At 37.1% G+C, this 19,587-nt stretch overlaps 1 protein-coding gene across 2 annotated transcripts; it reads right to left on the reverse strand.

Annotated features, from left to right (window-relative positions):
* Positions 1–3,664: 3,664 nt before the first annotated feature.
* On the reverse strand, positions 3,665–18,414 carry LOC103998221 (squamosa promoter-binding-like protein 9). 2 transcript variants are annotated; one of them, XM_065125816.1, is made up of 10 exons: positions 17,758–18,413; positions 14,826–15,001; positions 11,706–11,944; positions 11,514–11,588; positions 11,305–11,412; positions 10,595–10,712; positions 7,918–8,053; positions 7,153–7,336; positions 5,737–6,300; positions 3,665–3,995 (listed from the first exon to the last, which is right to left on the reverse strand). In XM_065125816.1, the coding sequence occupies exons 1-10, from the start codon at positions 18,315–18,317 to the stop codon at positions 3,690–3,692; spliced, it is 2,466 nt and encodes an 821-aa protein (XP_064981888.1). In that variant the 5' UTR covers positions 18,318–18,413; the 3' UTR covers positions 3,665–3,689. The 2 variants fall into 2 exon arrangements, with proteins under 2 accessions (XP_064981888.1, XP_064981889.1); XM_065125817.1 differs by lacking the exon at positions 3,665–3,995 and having other exon boundaries at positions 5,908–6,124; positions 17,758–18,414.
* Between the last annotated feature and the right edge of the window lie 1,173 nt (positions 18,415–19,587).

Consider the following 19,587-nt stretch of genomic DNA (forward strand, 5'->3'; position numbering starts at 1 on the left):
CAGCATATATTTAAGATACGATATCTAAGGACGCTTATCCATATCGACTTTACGGAAGATAATATAAAGTGGTTCCACACCTTTTATGATTTCTGTCGTAGTCTCTCAAAATCTAGAGGAAAGAATAGACTTTTTTATCTTCTTTCCATCACTCAATTTCGAATATCTAGATTCAGACCATTCTTGTGAGGTGACCATTGCCTTCAAGCTATGTCTTTTTTGCTATAATGACTTTAATGCAATAAAATTGGTAGCAAACCGAGTAATTCCATGTCGGAGTATCTCACTGTTTATATACTTTTACATTAAAGCGTGGACCCAATAATGATTATATATAAACTTTATAATTGATTGTGCTCGAGCTACACAATTCTTGACTACATCCAACTCACCAATATCCTTCAGCATTAGATATATGCAATAAGCTGCACATAGAGTCAAAAACAAAGTTTTTCTTTTTTCCATCAATTAAAACTGACCTTTTTGAAATTCGTTCCATTGTCGGTTATTATTTGGACAACATATTGTGGTCCAATCTCCTATACTATAGTGTCCATCAAGCTCTCAATGTAGTTTGCATCTTGGATCTTTTCAAAAGCATTAACGAACTTATAAAACACCACTCTTCTGTTGCAATAAATAAGAAAGTTGATGATACTCATTCTTGTTGGTCATGTCCAACTGTCACTCATCAGAGTCACCCCATATTCATCTTATTGCCTCTTGAAGGATTTGATCCAATCCTTTAGTTCTGCCACCTCCTTATCTAAGTACACATCGTAAATCTCTTTCGGTGTTGGAGGTTGGATCCTCATGCAAGACTTTTGAATAGAAGAGACTATGCTATGATAATATGGACCTTGGGCTATGTTGGTTGGAATCTTGTGGAAGTTGAACCATTTTGAGATTGCATTCCCAATATCTCGTTTTTTTCTTTTATGTATGCATCGTCAATCCGTATCTGTTTCGCTGTTTGTGGGGGATAGGCTTGCGGATCAATATCAATAATATCTGATGCAGACTTTTTACTAAGACATCTCATAAAACTACGGAGTCCACTATACCTCATGCTACTAGTTCGACCTAACTGAGAAGGAGCAATTGGTTGCCTCACGTTAGTCGACCTCTGGATTCCACTACCACTATCATGCTCCAATTGTGAGTCAAGTCGCCGATGCCTCATTGCTTCATTGACCATATATTGATGCTCCAATGATGCACAAATCCCAACTGTAAGATCCGAGTCGACTTGATCGCCGCAACCTTCATACTAATCATAAACTAGTTCTTGTGTAGCCCTATAATATTCTTCCTCAACTCTTGCCTTCTATTTTAATGTATCTTCCTTTGCTTGTTGTAGCTTGCTTTGAAATAATTTACGGATCTTCGTCGGAACCTTCTTGCATTTTGCAATATCAGGATACCTGTCAGCCAAATACATTTTCTTCCGAGTTATTCCTCCACACTTGCCAATGTAGCCACAATAAATAAATTGCCAATGATAACGGTTCTCATCTATCTTTCGGGCATGAGCCCATACATCATCATGTGGCTATTACTTTGTTATCATGATCCTATTAAATTTAAATCAAATAGACTATAAAGTATAAACATATTAAATTGATCAAATATCGATAAAAAATAACTAATCACAATATTAAATAACTTTAATAAAATATAATTAAACCTATTTTACCATCGTATATATATCAAACACATAAAAGAAACATTAAATATATAATTTTGATCCAATATGATTCAAATTAGGATAAAATCATCATTAGATACACTAATTATATGATTAACATAGTTAATTTTTTACTAATTACTTCTCTTTTAACACTATAAACATGATAAATACCCTAATAAGTATTAAACACATTGAATTGACATAAAATCAAATAAATTTTGAGTAAATTACCGTTAAAATAACTAATCGTAACATTAAATAACTTTAATAAAACCTAATTAAACCTATTTTACCATCATATATATGTCAAACACATAAAAGAAACATTAAATATATAATTTTGATCTAATATGATTCAAATTATGATAAAATCATTATTAAATACACTAATTATAATATTAACATAATTAATTTTTCACTAATTACTATTCTTTCAACACTATAAACATGATAAACACCCTAATAGGTATTAAACACAATGAATTAACATAAAATCAAACAAATTTAGATTAAATCATAATTAAAATGACTAATCACGATATTAAATAATTTTAATAAAACCTAATTAAACTTATTTTACCATCATATATATGTCAAACACATAAAAAAATATTAAATATTAATTTTAATCCAATATGATTTCAATTATGATAAAATTATCATTAGATACACTAATTACATGATTAACATAGTTAATTTTTCATTAATTACTTCTCTTTCAATACTATAAACATGGCAAACACCCTAATATATATTAAACACATTGAATTGACATAAAATCGAACAAATTTTGATTAAATCATCATTAAAATAACTAATCATAACATTAAATAACTTTAATAAAACATAATTAAACCTAATTAAACATATTTTACCATCATATATATGTTAAACACATAAAAGAAACATTAAATATATAATTTTGATCCAATATGATTCAAATTATGATAAAATCATCATTAGATATACTGATTACATGATTAACATAGTTAATTTTTTACTTAATTACTTCTTTTTCAACACTATAAGTACGACAAACACCCTAATAGTTATTAAACACATTAAATTAACATAAAATCGAATAAATTTTGATTAAATTATCATTAAAATGATAAATCGTAATATCATAAATATTTTTTAATATTTAATATATATAAAACACACTAATCATAATATTAAAGATCTTAATTACTCTCTAATTAAAAAAAGAATATATACCTCTTGATTAGAAATTTTTTATTCTTAATCTTCTCTAATTAACCTCGATTGAATTCACAAATCGTTGTTTTGTAGAGTTTAGGAGAAAAAAAAAGTTTGAAATAATTTAAAAAAGCATGAGAATCTAATGGACTGAAATATGAAAAAAAAAAGGATTTAAATACTATGAGAAAGGACTCCAACGATCAATTTGACCATTGTAGCACTATAACACTGTTACAATACAGTATCGATCGATTTCGACTATTACCAAGCGAGAACGATCAAAATTTCGACCGTTACTGCACGATATTACCCCGTATCATCCGATATATGACGCTTTTAAACATTCCATCTGGTTACAAACTATCGATATATCGTCAGACCGATACGTACCACCCGTATCAGACGGTATCAATCGGTATTGCCTATCTTGGTCATGATAACTCAGAAGTCATCTAAGAAAGAACATGATAAAACATAGATCAAAGTGATGAAACTGTCACTCATCAACAAGAAAACTGGCATTCTTATCAAGTAAAATTGATAAGACTTCTAGTCTCCCTAAAGATACAATAATCATGGGGATTATATCAGACCTACTCATGATTCTTTGACCTAAACCTTTACAATAAGGCATAAGCATCATATTGCAAGATGTGCTCTCTATTTCAGTTCAGACTTCCCTTGAACTCAAATAATGGAACGTAGAATTTGGGGAATGCCACTTGCAAACAGTGCAAGCTAAACAATTCTACACTGTACATAGGACACGAGTGAAACAAAAAGGGTTAATTTCATTTCATGCAGGGGAGCCACCAAACATGCACCTTCTAATGGAAACTGCAATCTCCCCCACCTCGTGTGGGTGGAGGAGGATGATACATGCTGCTAAACACAAAACAACGGTAACTATTACAAACAAAGGAAAGCGAGTCCTCGTGATCTTGTTTGAGAAAATATCATCAAAAGCACATTTCTTGCCCAGATTATGGTGACAGTGCTGCCTGTGGGAGATCTCTTCGTTCACAAGCAGAACATTCACATCATGCTCCACAGCCGGCTGAAATGAGTCTAAGAATAAGCAATCTTTAATTGCTTCATTTCCCTGCAATATGATTTGTCAGACACTTTTTCTTAGCTACTGTATGGATAATGGTTATTGAAAAGAATGAAATTTTCCAGTAATCTTCAATAGCATTTCCCTGATTCTTTACTAATTTATCTAGTATTACCAACACTATGTCCTACGAATCAATATTCTCATGCAAAATTACTAATAAACCTAGTTTCACTCGTTAGATATTCTTGGGTGCGACGTAGAGAACCGAAAACAGTCTCTGCAGGTTCAGCATGCCCCACAGTTTACATGCTTCTAAAAATAGGAGAGCAGGTAACATGGAATTTGAACCCATAAATTTTAACATACTAGAGTTAAAAAAGATATAGATGTTACCTATAGATCATTGACACAAGCAGAAGCAAAAGTTGGTTTTTCTAGTTTGTCTAAGAATTCTACTCAATTTTTGGTTACTTGAAAAGCCTTTTATATTTAAAGTTTGAACATTTTTGCCTTAAAAGATGAAGAATCTTTAAGGGTGTTTGTCAAGCAAATATCCTACACAAAGGGATAAATTATCATGTGTTACATGACTACAAGATGAGAATATTTAAAGAATCAGGGAACAGCATATATTTTAATCAGTTTTGCTGTATGATCAAGGGACATCAGCATAATCTGAGCATAAAAATGCCAAGATTCTTCATCTGATGTCTTGTAAACCTAACAATGTCAGAGCTAGACACATAAGGATCTGAAAAGGCATAGATTTTAGACAAAGCTAAAATGGAAGAAACAACATTAGGTGAATGCAGACACATACAATTACTCCATGTGCTCATTTTATTGAACATTCGGGAGGAGCAAATTTCATATTAGGCCTGTTCAAATGTTTCACATTCATATGAATGAATTGCAAGAGCATCAAAAAGGTCAATCTAGTAAAGAAGATCAATCCTGATAATTAATTTGACTGCCTATTATTTGCACAAATGGCTCAAACCATGGAACTCCATTTTGCCCAGACCAGTTTGTTCGAGCCTGTTTTTATCAGTTTGTGCATGAACTGGGACAAGGACTGCCCCTTTTCAGATAGTCCAATCTGGTTTATTTTTTTAAATGCTGCTTAGGCATTTAGGCCTTAGGGTTTGCATGCAACACATGTGGGGCGGGTCTGCCACCTGTGATGGTGCCCACCCGCTGCTCTCCTTTGTCTTATCACTTGTCAACTCATGAGTGTCCTGGTTCTTCTCCTCCCTCCTCTTCGTGTCATGGTATATATACCGATAACACCAAGGATCCATATGCTGGCATGGACTGGATCTGTACTGCTACATGAGTCTAGTATCCGAAACTGCATCGTTGGTTCAGACAATAAAAAATTTTCCAAATAATAAATGGCCATCTGGCTTTAGAAAACTAAACTAGAAATTTTTTGGAATTGTTGCTTTTGACTTTGTCCTTACGAGATAGGAAAGAGAAATCAATCAATTAATTAGATGTTTATGCATGATCTGCAAAGGAACCATTATCTTTGTATAGGCAACAGATTACCTATACATTATCTAAACAGTTAGCATAGCTGTAACTAGATTTGTTTCACATAAATGCATTTTAATCTATTTTAATAACTGCCAATGTTAATCATGATTTAGCATTATTTGCTTGCAATGAATAATAATAGAATCAAGATACCACGTAAAGCATACAGAAAACATTCAACTAAAATCTTGGAACTAAGACATAATTCTCAGAATAACACAAATAAAAAGCAAACATCATAACTTACTTGCTTTGTATAAATCTCCCCACACATATTACTCTGAGAGCTTTGTGGCATAAGTCCACAGATTGGATTTCTCATTTCTGCTTCTGATCTCATGTCATGTGTTCTCTCATAAAGAATCTCTCTTGCATGGTTAAGGTACTCATGAAATAGCTTTTGGTCAACATCAGTCCATTTGTCTAGCTTATCAAAGCCATCGACATCAACAATACTATCCAGATGATGCATTATTACTTGAAGAACACTAAAAAGCTCATTCTGGAGTAAGAATTTTAGCAAAGAAGTTAATCTCTGGACGTTTGTTAGACTCCGAAAAGCTTCCTTATCTTCCAAATGAGGTGCCTTCATTAACCATGCAATGTCCAAGAGAAGTGCTGACATCACAGATTGCCTGGATGCAAAAAAGTCACATGAGCCTGGAGAGGAATCAGTAATCGCATTTTGGGATATAATGCTACTGGCATAGCAGTCAGCAAAAACCCCTTCCATCCTCTCAAATTCGGAACATATCTGTTTGTTACCAACAAGGACAGGGATAAAGTTGGATATTCCAGATACATTTTCAACCTACAAAAGTAGATGGAATGGTAATGCTGCAGGGATAATTTTTTAATCAAGTAAAATGATTTTGATATTATACCAACTAGAATAAGATGAAAATATACAATCTTTTCTCAATCGTCAACAACTTTAAATTGTTGACTGAACAGATTCGACAATATCACATAGGTTTGTTTGGTAGGCAATTTCCATCAAGGTATGCAATTTCGAATAATACCGTTCGGTACGGGTGGTACATACCGGTCCGTCAGCTTACCGGTACACAGACCACTTGTTACCGGACAGAACGAAATATATATATATATATATATATATATATATATATATAAACGAGGCGACGACGTCGCATTGCCTTGGTGATGTCACCCCGCGTGGGAGAAGGAAAAGGCGACGCGACGTCGCCTTTTATAAAAATATTATATATATAAATATATAAATAAATAAATAAATATATATATATATATATATATATATATAAACGAGGCGACGTCGCCGAGGCGATGCAATGTCGCCTTTTATAAAAAAAAAATATTTATAAATATATATAATCTTTTTTATATAAATATATATTTATTAATATATATATATATATATATACACACACACCGAACGATATACCGCTCCGGTACGGTACGAAATTGCATACATTGATTTCCACATCATATAGAGATATAAGACGATAACATTTGAAATTAAAAACAAGAAACAAAAGGGAAGACCATAGTTAGAGAGATAATAATAACTAATGAATAGATCAAATTCTGCTAGATAATGGCAATCATTAAATTAAGTCAATTTAGTAAAGAACAAATATAGAACATAATTTTTCAGTCTGCAAACTTCATTAAGCAAACTCACCTCAATAAATGCAGGACCAAAAATTTCAGAGTCCATGTGAGTTACTTTTATCATGAACATCTCATGTTCAGAACCTTCAATGCACTCCACCTCATCATTTCCATCATAAGACCTGGACTTTCGAGTAGATGTAACACGCATAGAGTCATGTTTTAGGTACTTTCCGGCAAATGATACCAGAAACCTGCCACAATAAACATTCATGATAAGGCTAGCTACTCTCTCTCCAAGACACAAAATATTCTGCTGACTACACTTAAATTTCTACGCATATAATGGCAGAACATGAGGGTATGTCACACAGCAACTGAGGTTGTATCCTATAGCTATCTAAGCCAAGCAATCCTTGGGAAAATTCTGATATGCAACCCAGCGTCACTCTTGTGGAGATTTTTCTTCCCTGCCATACATATAGTGTACAGCAGGAACAATTTGAGTTCCATTGAAGTCAGGTTACAGAACAGGTGGAGAATATTATGTATAAGTAAAAAGTATTCAAACTGAAATTTTACATGATTTGAGATGCATGTCCAAATGTGAATACAAAAAATAGACAAGCATATCAGAATATATTGATTGCATATCAGCATATCAAACAATATACTTATATATGCCTTATAACAAAGTCAAGCAGAAGCAAACATTAGATATATTGATTGCAGAGGATCTCAAGCATAAAGAAACCTTAGTATTGCAAAAAAAAAATTACTACAACCATGATAATCTGAAATAGTTATAGGAAAACTGGAAATAGAAATAGATTACCGAAACTTGGATTGTTCAAGATTGCTGCCACATGCAACAAACTCCATAGGTTTGCCAGCCTCAAAACAAGAAGGATAAACATAATGAAGTATTGGTGCCTGCACCTCCATCTTGATATTTGTCAATGTTGTTCCATCTGAACATATATGTGAAACACCTTAGAAACTTTTTCACATATGCTTACCCTTGATGAAATAGTTTAAGGAGGAAAAAATGAAATACTACAAAAGCATGCACATAGAAAGCATTTGATTCTAAGGAATTAAAAAAAAATCTCAGCATATGTGCTCAACCGTACAACTAGCAACTAGGAACAAATGACTTGCATCATGATGCCCTGAAAGAAAGGTTCTCATATCCGGCTACTGCCACATGTTTCCCAAATCCAGAATGGATCTATTAAAATTTTACCAGTTACAAATTCAGGAACCATTCAGATCCAATTTACAATAAGTTTACCTAACAAATTCAAGAAGAATGTTAACTTTCTCAAGCCATCACTACTCTTGCCCAATCCTTGTCCTAGAAAATATGTAATTCTGTTGCATATATTTCATTATTTCTGATACTTGTTAAGTTTAATAGATTGACTATTTGATGGTTTCACTCGCAACACAGTATTCACCGGTCTAGCCTTAAATGGGCATGTGGACTAGGAATTTTTGGCTGGTCCAGTCTAGTAGGATAGTTACCGTCTGGTAACCAGCAGAAACAGGCTTGTCATTCAGTTTTTGCCTGTTATCGGACCTAAACCAGGCAGTAAGCCCACCCTCAATTAAAGCATTAGAAAGATCATGTTAAAAAATAATCTAGTTTAATCTTTTCTAAAGTTTTGACAGGCTTTCTTTACTCTTTGACTAGAAAGATCCTGTTCAATTCTAATTTAATCTTTTTCTTAGTTTTGGCAGGCTATCTTTACTCTTTTGACCCTTTTGAATGGTTTTTTCCCTCCTTCCTCGCCCTCACCCCCGCGCTCCCCCCAACCTCTCTCTCTCTCTCTCTCTCTCTCTCTCTCTCTCTCATGGCAAAGGACAGGACAACCATTCACATTACAAAAATATAAAACTTCAAAAAATAAAGAACTGAAAGCAAAAAGGAACTAAAGACCATCTTATACCAGGCTTATCATTTGGTACACACCTGTCCAACCCAGTAATGGTACACTTGTGTACCATGGTATCAACTATCAACTACCAACTACCAACCAAATACAATTAAACTATTATTAATTATTTATATGTGTACCTTTTGATAAGAGTTCATAATAGATCCCTTCAAAACCCAATCTTGGCATGGAATGTGGCAATCCCAAGAAAGACAATAAGCCCATTGCAGGCCTAATTCTAACCCTACACATGGTGCTCTCTTCTGCACACAGTGATGTCCCCATGTGGCATCAGCATTTCATTACCATCCCAAGCACTTGCCTCTACCATGGCACCATCAACTTGTGGTTTCATCCGGATAGGTATGAGAACCCACAGTCCACCACATAGTACATAGAAATTTTCGTACACATGAGGTAAAAATATGGATAAATATTCATTCCATTAACTCACACTTCCTCTGCAACTTCACTTCCCACTGTCCAACCTTGTTTAGCATCAAAAGGGAGACCCACTGGGAACATTTCCAACCCTCCCTTTTTTTTTGTCTTGAGAGGTCAATGGTTCAAGGTCCAAAAGTGGATTAGATGTTCCATGGAAAGAGGCCCAGGTTACCTCTGACCATCTATCGTAAGGGACAACCAGATTTGACCAAAGCACTAATCGATACTTGTACCACACCAACTAATTCCAACCCTCCTTTTTTTCCGTCTTGAGAGGTCATTGGTTCAAGATCTTCAAAAGTGGATCAGATGTTTCACGGAAAGAAGCTCAGGTTACCTCTGACCATCCAACATTAGGGACAACCAGATTTGACCAAAGCACTAATCGATACTTGTACCACACCAACTAATTCTAACGATCTAACTGGGTTCTTGTACTAATACTGAACTGAATTTTAATTTATTGGCAAGGGAAAAAATTCAGAGAACAAAAAAGAAGAAGAGCCTTCAACTAATTGGCAGTTGAAAAGCACCATAACTTGTTTGTTCATCATTCCATCACTTACAATTAGAACTTCAGATACCAGTGAAAGGCATGGGGAGAGAAGTTGATGCATCTTATAATTTATATGGTTATGGGTTAACAAATATAAAAGCTTTTAGTCAAATCAACACAGTCCAATTCATTTACAACATTTAGGAGCGCATTTAAATGTGCCAGTTGGTCATTGCCTATAGACTTAAACAACCATCAATATACATCAACCCAAAGCAACAAGCTCAGGATAAAGTTGAACAGCCTATGACCAACCACACCCTTCGCTAGGTGGGCAACCAAACCATTCTAAAACAACATCAATTGGTCATCCAATCAGCACACATGCAGATTCATACCACTGTACCCCCACACCAAAACAACATCTCTAATAAAAAAATGAAAAAGAACAACTGAACATAACTGATTATTCAAATAAAGCATGCCATATTGCCAAGCCACAATGAATTAAATATTAAGAAAAAAAACAGCAACAGACTGCCATTATCTTACTAAAGACAAGATAACTAGCAAGTTGAATGAAGCTTAAATTTACTGATATAGCAATTTAGGCATGGGCCAAGAAATCCCACCTTGCAGAACATGAATTATCATATTGTTAAGAAAAATGAGAATAGTGCCTCTTCCAAACAGCAAACTTTCAGGTGTATTAATCAAGTCTCTAACATAATGAGCCACATCTTGAGATAACTGTTAGAGAAAATGAACATAATTGTCAATAAAGCTAGCTGTGCCAGTTGACAAATACACATGAAGTTCCTATTGGTGAGAACCAATACTGGAAGATCATGCCAAAATAATGAAAGAATCTTCATCCTAAAATGAAAAGAAAAGCATAAAATTCATGCTGGTGCAACATATTAACCAAAATTATTTACTGTTGAGAAGTGTGAATAAAGCAAGTGGCAAGCTAGAACATCAAGTTACTACAAGATGCAAAGCGAATTCACAATTTTATGATGAATATGCTTAGCAAAATTTTAGTTAGATGATCCTTTGCCGAAAAAAAATCTTAATCCACATTGTCTACACATCTATACAGATTCTCCTTCTTTAAGTCCAAATTTTCATTGTCTACACTATGCTAGCCACAAATAGCACATGGAACTCATACTGGATACAATGCAATTTAGCCAACAGTGAAGCAAACTTCTAATTTTGAAGTTTGAACTAGTAATACACTTGAAAAAAAGCAGTAAAAGAGCATTGCATTTGTTGTGACTCTAAGAACAAAAATGACATTACTAAGCATAATAGAACTATTAAAAGCAGAACTTCATACCTTCTCCCACATGAACTGTGGCATTGCAATGAATACAGTCAAAATCGTACATCCAGGACGAATATAACCCTCCAACTCAACTGGCATATTTGCCAACCAATGGAATATCTGAAGAATTAAAGAAAAACAACAGCTTATGGTCTCACTCACAATTAAATGAATAAGCTAGCTTTTCTCAGCTACATTTCATGGAAAACACAAAAGAGTACTTGATGACGCAATCGTCTAGGAAATTCTGCAGGGTTCCAATCATAAAGCTTGAATGATATTCGACCTGTAGGACACTACAATAAAGTAATGCATCACAATCCAAACACATGTAACAATATGTTGATAGCAACATACATAAATCACCAACTGAAACCAGAATTTGTTAAACCAAGAGATATCAAAAAGCCTACCACAGATGAATAAGTACTCTTGTTCTCACAAAAAGGAGAAGAAAGGGCAGACTTTGAATTAGTAATCTTTTCAGCTCTCTGAACTTCACAGGAAGTTGCTAACCCATCATTTTTAAAGCTGGGATGTGAACCAATGGGAGAACCTTGCCCACCTTCAGACTCTACTACTGCTCCTCTGGCCAGAACTTTGATGCTCACAACTGTCTCAGTTGTGTGGCATATAGAGTCATTCAACATTTCTAGAAAGCCATTAAATCAGAATGAGACAGTAGAAAAGAAAGGCCAATTTTATGCTACAATAGAGTAAAAAAGGAAAACATGATAAACAAGAAGAATAGACTAACGACCACAAAACCTTTATTGATTATTGCCACTAATGTTTACAACAAGATTAATCTACAATTCTACATCTTTGGTGCTGCTCAAACAAATCATGCCTAAGCAAGTAAAGTGAAAATTACAATAGTGCTTAACTGAATGAGCTTGTACAACTATATTTCAATGAGATTGTTCAAGAAATATAGTCATCCAAAATGAAGCCGCTGATCTTTTGAACCAGTGTCTCTACCTATCAAGATGAGAAGTATGCAAGGTAAAAAGGAACAAAGTGGATCAATAAATGTAATGCTAGGAAATTTTAGGGTTTCACTAGGTATAATTAAATTAGAATAATAATTAATTAGATTAATAATTCTTATTAATCTAATTAATTAATTAGATTAATAATTACTAATATTTTAGGGTTTCACAAGGTATAATTAATTAGATTAATAATTCGTATTAGATTAACAAGTAGATTTAATAAATAATTAAATTTAAAAGAAAATATTACCTCCATGGTCCTATAATGAGTTCGGAGATTGGTAAGGGTGATATTGGAAAAATGGGGTTAGAGTTTTTCTATTTATGGAGACCCTCGCACCCCTCTTTCTTCTTCCTGGATTATGTCGAATCATCGTCGAGGATCGAGGAGCCCAAAATTAAAGAGAGAGAATGCTACTAGGAGGAGATTGAGAAGCTTCCATTCCGTTCTTTTATAATAATAATTAAAAATGATTAATTACAAAAATAAAACAAATAAAATCTTTTCCTTTAAGGTTTTCTATCTTTAGATAATCTTAAAAGGATTATTAAAATTCATATAATAGTTTGAAGGAATATGCCTCTTGTGATTATTGTCTCAGATTCAAGTCTTATTCAAGCATTGCTTTGAAATGACAATTAGTTCAAATATGTTACTGTTAGAGGATTTATTTTAAGGACAGTTGATCAAATAGAGAGGGAGAGACAAAGCCAAAGAGTTGTTGTATCATGCATCACACATCTCGCAAGGTGTCCTAATCAGATTTGCATGATCCATGTGCATAACTAGCAAGTGCACTGTGCACAAGCCTACAGCCACATATGTTTCATATATGATATCTTAAAGTAAAGGTATGCAATTTCGTACCGTACCGAAGTTTCGACGTTCGCTCGGTACGGTACGAAACTATATACCGAGCGGTATACCGTTCGGTATACCACTCAGCATATATATATATATATATATATTATAAAAGGCGACATCGCCTTTTCCTTCTCCCACACGGGGCGACGTCGCCTCGTTTATATATATGTATAAGGCGACGTCGCCGAAAAAAGCAACGTCGCATTTTATAATATATATATATATATATATATATATATATATATATTTTTTTTTTTTTTTTTTTTTTTTTTTTCCGTTCCACCCGGTAACGAGCGGTCCGTGTACCGGTAAGCTGACAGACCAGTATGTACCCGCCCGTACTGGACGGTGTTATTCGAAATTACATACCTTGCCTTAAACATGGCCTCAGATCTGATCATAATATACACACTTGGCCTTGGTCAAGACTTGGAAAATCTAAGAGGAAGCAGATTTATTTTATAATAATCACTTTTAATTATTATAACAATAATACAATATTATAAAAGAGGGAATTGAATCTTATCAATCTCCTCCGCGGGCCATAGGGCTATGCTTCCTCCCTCTCTAACTCTGGAGCTCCTTGGTCTTGAGAAGGATGAAGCATCAATAGTAATGACTCCAACACAATCTAGGACGAAGAAAGAGAAGTGTGAGGTCTCTTTAACTGAAAAAAAAAAAAAAACAAAAACTCCTTTGTCCAACTACTAAATTTATGTCATTAGAGGTAATATTGTCTCTTTAAATTTAATTATTTAATAAATCTACTTATTAATCTGAATAATAAAAATTATTAATCTAATTAATTATACCTAGTGAAACCCTAAAATTACATAGTATTACAATAAATTACAGTTGCTTTAGGTTGGAGGAGAATACACACAAGCAACAACTATGATTGTATTGCTAGATATGATGCACAAAAAGAAGTGCAAAAGCAACAAGAACCAAGATTCATGGGATCAAGATTTGGATTTGGGATTAGCCATGGAATAGGGTCTGGATTGATTCGGATCGACCAGATCAGCTGGTTGGATCAAATCTATTCCTATTCCTGAATAACCAATAGTCAGCAAGGTTCGCTAGAAACCAAATTAGAAAAGCATGATCAGTTGCAGAAACAGGGAATGAGAAGGATCAACCGATCAAGAACTAACCTAATTGCCAAGATCGGTCAAAAGTTGATAAGGATCTACATGAACAATTGGTGCAATTGGGATTGACCAACTAATCTGGATAAGATAGAACTCAGCCAGGTCAGATCAGAATACTGTACATTGTAGTTAAATTAATGCACAACTCTATTGCACTTGGTTCACACCTCCATATCACCAAAGTGACCATGTGTACAACAATCATAATTTGTTGCATTATTACTTCTGTTTTGGACTTGTAATGATTTGACTATATGTGTTGGCATCACAGTTTTACCATGTTCACACATTATATGAAGCATCAAGTTTGCGAGCATTCTTTCAAGGTTAGGTGGACTCAGAATTACACATCTATACAAAGTGACCGCTTCCACTAATCAGTGTAACATCTATTTCACAAAAACAGATGTTAGCCACAGTGTTGCTACAAACCTAAGCATGTCACTGTCTACCATCTAATAAACCCAGAAACCAAAACATAACAAGATATCTCTAATACTTGAGAAGTAAGAATTAAACCTGTCAAGGGTTCACCATCGCAAGTACCATCAGGCAGTGAGTCTTCTTGAGCTTCCAAATCTTTTTCCACTATACTGTTTGAATCATTAGGCTTTCTTCGTCTTCTTTTATTGTGCCGTTCTAATTTTCTCCGACAGCTACGTTTGCCCTCGTCAAAATCTGGCAGAACATGAAACCTGGAAAACCAAAAGTTTGAACCATTAAAATTATAGGCTATAGCAAGAGGAACTTAGTAAATATTTTGGAGGGCGATTTCCTGAAGATTGTTTCCTTCTCGCTGGGTCTTCAGAGGAAACAAAGTCGGTGAGCCTTTCTGCAGCAGCAATTGCCCCGACCACATCGGTAACATTCCTTCGATTTAGCTCCTGTTGAGCCCATGGTTTCAAACCATCGAGGAAGCTAAACAACTTGTCCTTCTCGGACATGTCCTGTATGTCCAGCATTAATGCAGAAAACTGCTTCACATAGTCTCGGATGGTGGTACTTTGGCGGAGTTGTCTCAACTTCCTTCTTGCGACGAACTCTGTGTTCTCCGGTAGGAACTGAGTTCTCAACTCCCGCTTCAAGTCTTCCCATGTGTCGACTCGACACCGACCTTGTTGGATCTCCTCCCAACGAGTTCGCCACCAAAGTTTCGCATCTTCGTTCAGATACATTGTTGCTATATAAACTTTGGTATCTTCAGAATCGGGCCTCGTAGCTCGGAAGTATTGTTCCATGTCGAACAGAAAGTTCTCGAGCTCCTTGGCATCTCTGGCCCCTCCATATCCATGAGGCTCAGGTGCCCTCAAATTTTGTGGCGGTGCCGCGCGGGTGTTGCCTCCTCCCGCATTTAGTGTTCTTGTAAGCATGGTCACCTTTGCAGTGAGTTCCGCCACAACATCCTGTAAGTGTTGCACGGAGTCTTTGGTGTCATCAGACAGTCGATCGACTAGGGCCTCGACCTTGTCGATCCTAGACTCCGCTTCCTCTTGCGAGCTCTCTACCCCAACAAGTCTTTGTTGGTCATGGTAGAGTTCCTTCATGCTCGCTTCCAGAACATCCATGCGGGTCTCCGCCGTCGTGAGTCTCTCCTTATGACTCTTTTTCCCAGTTAGCGCACCAGATTGTGCTTCCTCCGCTCGCGAAGTGTTGCCAACTTCTCGCTCGTCTTGTTCGCTGCCGCGCTCCTCTTGAGCGACTCCAACAGCATGCGAGCGAGTGTGCACATGCAGCCCACCTGCGGCTGCTTGGGGCAAGGGTCCGGCTTGCCCCGTCTTGCTTGATTCGCCACGATGCTTTGCCATGGCGAAGTTGCGAAGTTCGTTCGCTGTTCGATCGAAGAGCTTGCCCGCTCTGATACCACAATGTCACGACCTTAGCTGGAATTGCCTAAGGCATGAGGCACCCTTGCGGCCAAAGACGCGAACTTAGCTTGCGTTGCCTAAGTCGCGCTTCGCCCTTGCGATCTTGCTCCGCAAGGATCAGCCCACTTTGTAACCTCTCGCAGGTCCCTAAGGACCTGTAAAAGAGAAAGAAGTTAGTTCGAAAGAACGAGCAACGGACAAGTCCCGAAGTCTCGCGAAAAGGGAAGCTTTACAAGCAATTCGACGAACACCCTGTATGCACAAGAGAAAAGAGGGACGGGGAGAAAAACAAGGCTTTCAAGGATGAACGAACAGCTACAAGCCCACAAACAGCCGCTCACCTGGTCCCGGGCGCAAAGACAAGTTCCCGTAAAGGTCACGTGCGAACTTGCGAAAGAGATCTCAACGCCCGGTATATAATCGAAGCCCCATCCAGCCCTGTGCCACCCGGGGGGTTCCTGGGGTCTGAGATGGCTAACGTTTTGGTGAGCGGAGGCAGTTCTCCGCTCACCTCCCGCGGCACGCGAAAACGGAGTTGTTTTGGGGTTGTTTTGCTCGGTTCGGTGAGCGGTCGCTTTGCAACGCTGCAGCTTGTTCGAACTTACATATTTACAAGAAAAATGACCCAAAACTATGAGAAAACATGCTGTCAAGCAGCTGTACATGCAGGTGTGAGCGACGAACGGTTCGTTGAACAGAGTTGTTGCGGGTGCGCGACGACCGTTCGTGACATTATGTCACCATAACATTGCCAGAGTAGAAGCAATAAAAGTTGTCAAAGTTGTGGAATTTTATTGTGGTCATGTACATAACATCAGTAATCTTTTTTTACAATATTGGATTCAAAATGGTAGAACAGCAAATCCACTGTCAATATATTTCCTCCGGTCATGGTAAAATTGCTTCTTATGATCTAGGCAAGCAAAGTTTTAGTCATGAAAACAACCTCTCTAGTTGCAAATATAAGAATGTGTACATCGACTCTCCCTAAATCCTACATTGGCAAAAGCCTTGCACATGGGTCTGCCCATTAAACTACTCAGTGAATCTAACTGTCAATGCCAAACATATTATCCTATTACCTATAATCTTCTGAGTTACCATAAATGAAGAATCAACCAGAACAAAATTATAACAAAAAAAAACCAAGCCGACAGAAGTGGAGGCAGTCAGTATGCACTCCACAGGAGACAATTATTTTCATCTTTTGGTGCCCAAAGTGATTACTGAAAATAAATTAGTAATAGTGTCTCTTGAAATTGAAAATATGGTCAGAATGGCACTATGGCAACCATAAGTTTTTTACCACAATAAAATGTTTTGAAATTCAAAATTGACTATTATATGCAGGAAATTTTTTTGAAATCGTCAACTAACTAGATGATCAAATAATAGCATGATGGAAAATACAAGATCTCGAGGTTATTAAAAGAAACAAAATAGCAAGAATTACGCATACCACCCTCATTGGGAAAAAGAATATGTATGATGGATTATTCTTATGCAGGAAAAGTCTTACAGGCTTGCTAACAAATATAAAGCGTTTAACAGAAATTAATAGCAAGATCGACCATGTTGCAACTTACTTGCCACACTGCTGGCAATACCGCTTGTGCTCCCCATCAAGAACCACTGACGAAGCATTCGCGCAACTGAGACAAACCCTGTGACGCTTGTGATACCCCTTCAGCTCGCTGATATCCACCTCGCACCCGGGTACCTGACACCTCACCACGAGGGACGCCCCGCCGGTCCTGGACCGTTTCCTCGTCCCGGTCACCACCTCCGCCACCTCCTCCTCTTCCATCGCCTTCTCATCCACCTCGGGGCAGGAGCACGGCACCCTCCCGGCCAAATAATTTGGACAAACAAGTCTCGGGTCCCTCTTCCTCACCCGGCTCGACCCATCCGGCGTCGTCGAGGGCGAGGGCGCCAGCTCTGGGGAAGGAAGCGGGGGCTTCTCCGCGGGGAAAGGTGACGACGGTGTCTGGGCTTCTTCGGTGACGCCCCAAGGGAGGATCAGGGGCTCGTCATCGCATATGGTGAAGTCGAGAAGGTTTCCCCAGTCCCACATCGGCGCCGCAGCCGCGGCGTCGTCGGCCGCCGGCGCAACCGGCTCCGCCTCCGAGGCCGGAGAGGTCTCCATCGGGGCGACGCGGCGAGACGTAGGGAAGAGAGAGGGCTTCGCCGCTACCACGAGGTCTAGATTTGGAGGCCTGCTTCCGTAATTCGGGAATCGGAGAGACTAAAGAGTCTAATAAGCCCATCGGTGGTTTGGGAAGAAAAGGTGTGTGGGTCCCTTTCGGGTGGAATCTTGAAGCCTAAGGTTTGGCCGTCCGAAAGGATGAGGTGGAGAACTCGCTCCGAGACCGAACAGGCTATCGAATCACACTCTCAGTGGGGTCCACTCGTCTATTTGGTGGGTAGATTATTGAGGGGTTCATTAGTCTTTGTGACAAGTATAAACAAGGAATTCAATTTAGTCCAAATTATGCTTGATTAACAAATCAAATATATATTTATATGTGCATAGATTAATTTTCAATCAACACTACGAAATAAAATTAATTGATTAAAATATTTCATTAAAATTTAGAGAGTTAATTCAGAAAAATATGAAATTTAGGGAATAATGCCCCCTCCACACAAAGTTTCGAAACAATGGAAGACCGCCTCCGTCCTGTGTCTCACTCAGCACAGGGAGCAGGAACATGACGTAAACGCAAGCTCATTGGCTTAATCGCATCGGAGAAGAATCCTGTTTCCTATCTGTCCAAACTCGTGGACGCTACTACGTGGATCATCATGTCGACACTATCGTCCTTTTGGAGGAATAAGAAAATATGCTTTTACATATCTACCCCTAAACATTAACATATTTATATCTTTGGTATATCCTCTTCTGCTAACATCTATTTATAATATACTCCGATTAAGATGCTGAAAATAAAGTTTTAATAACTGACCGTGTCATACATATGACAGTTTTGAATTTGCGAGGTTATTTAATTTAAACAAAAAATTAAAGGACAGATAAAAAATCATTAATTTCGAAGGGTTATATATGTAATTTAAGCAGTAAAATTATGGATCGGCGTGTGGCGACCACAACGTGATTTGATTAGGAAAGGACGAGTTTGTACAGGCGGATATGATTCTTAATGTAAATAAAATTACGAAAAAAGGACGGAGGGTGTTGGGTGGTGGTGGCGGTGGTTGCAAGCAAGAAGTTGACAACCAAGTACTACTTCCTTCATCTCAACCTCTAACTCACCTGTCTTACTATTGGAGGCAAATAGTGGTTCCCACTGTGGGTCCCGGAATGGCCCTACTAGTATCCCTAATCACGAGGTAGGTAGACAGACACTTCCTGGAGATTGATTGTCAGCCACTTTTAGTTTGATGATTGCAATTAG

Source organism: Musa acuminata, chromosome BXJ2-9 (assembly GCF_036884655.1).
Source record: "Musa acuminata AAA Group cultivar baxijiao chromosome BXJ2-9, Cavendish_Baxijiao_AAA, whole genome shotgun sequence".
Taxonomy (NCBI): domain Eukaryota; kingdom Viridiplantae; phylum Streptophyta; class Magnoliopsida; order Zingiberales; family Musaceae; genus Musa; species Musa acuminata.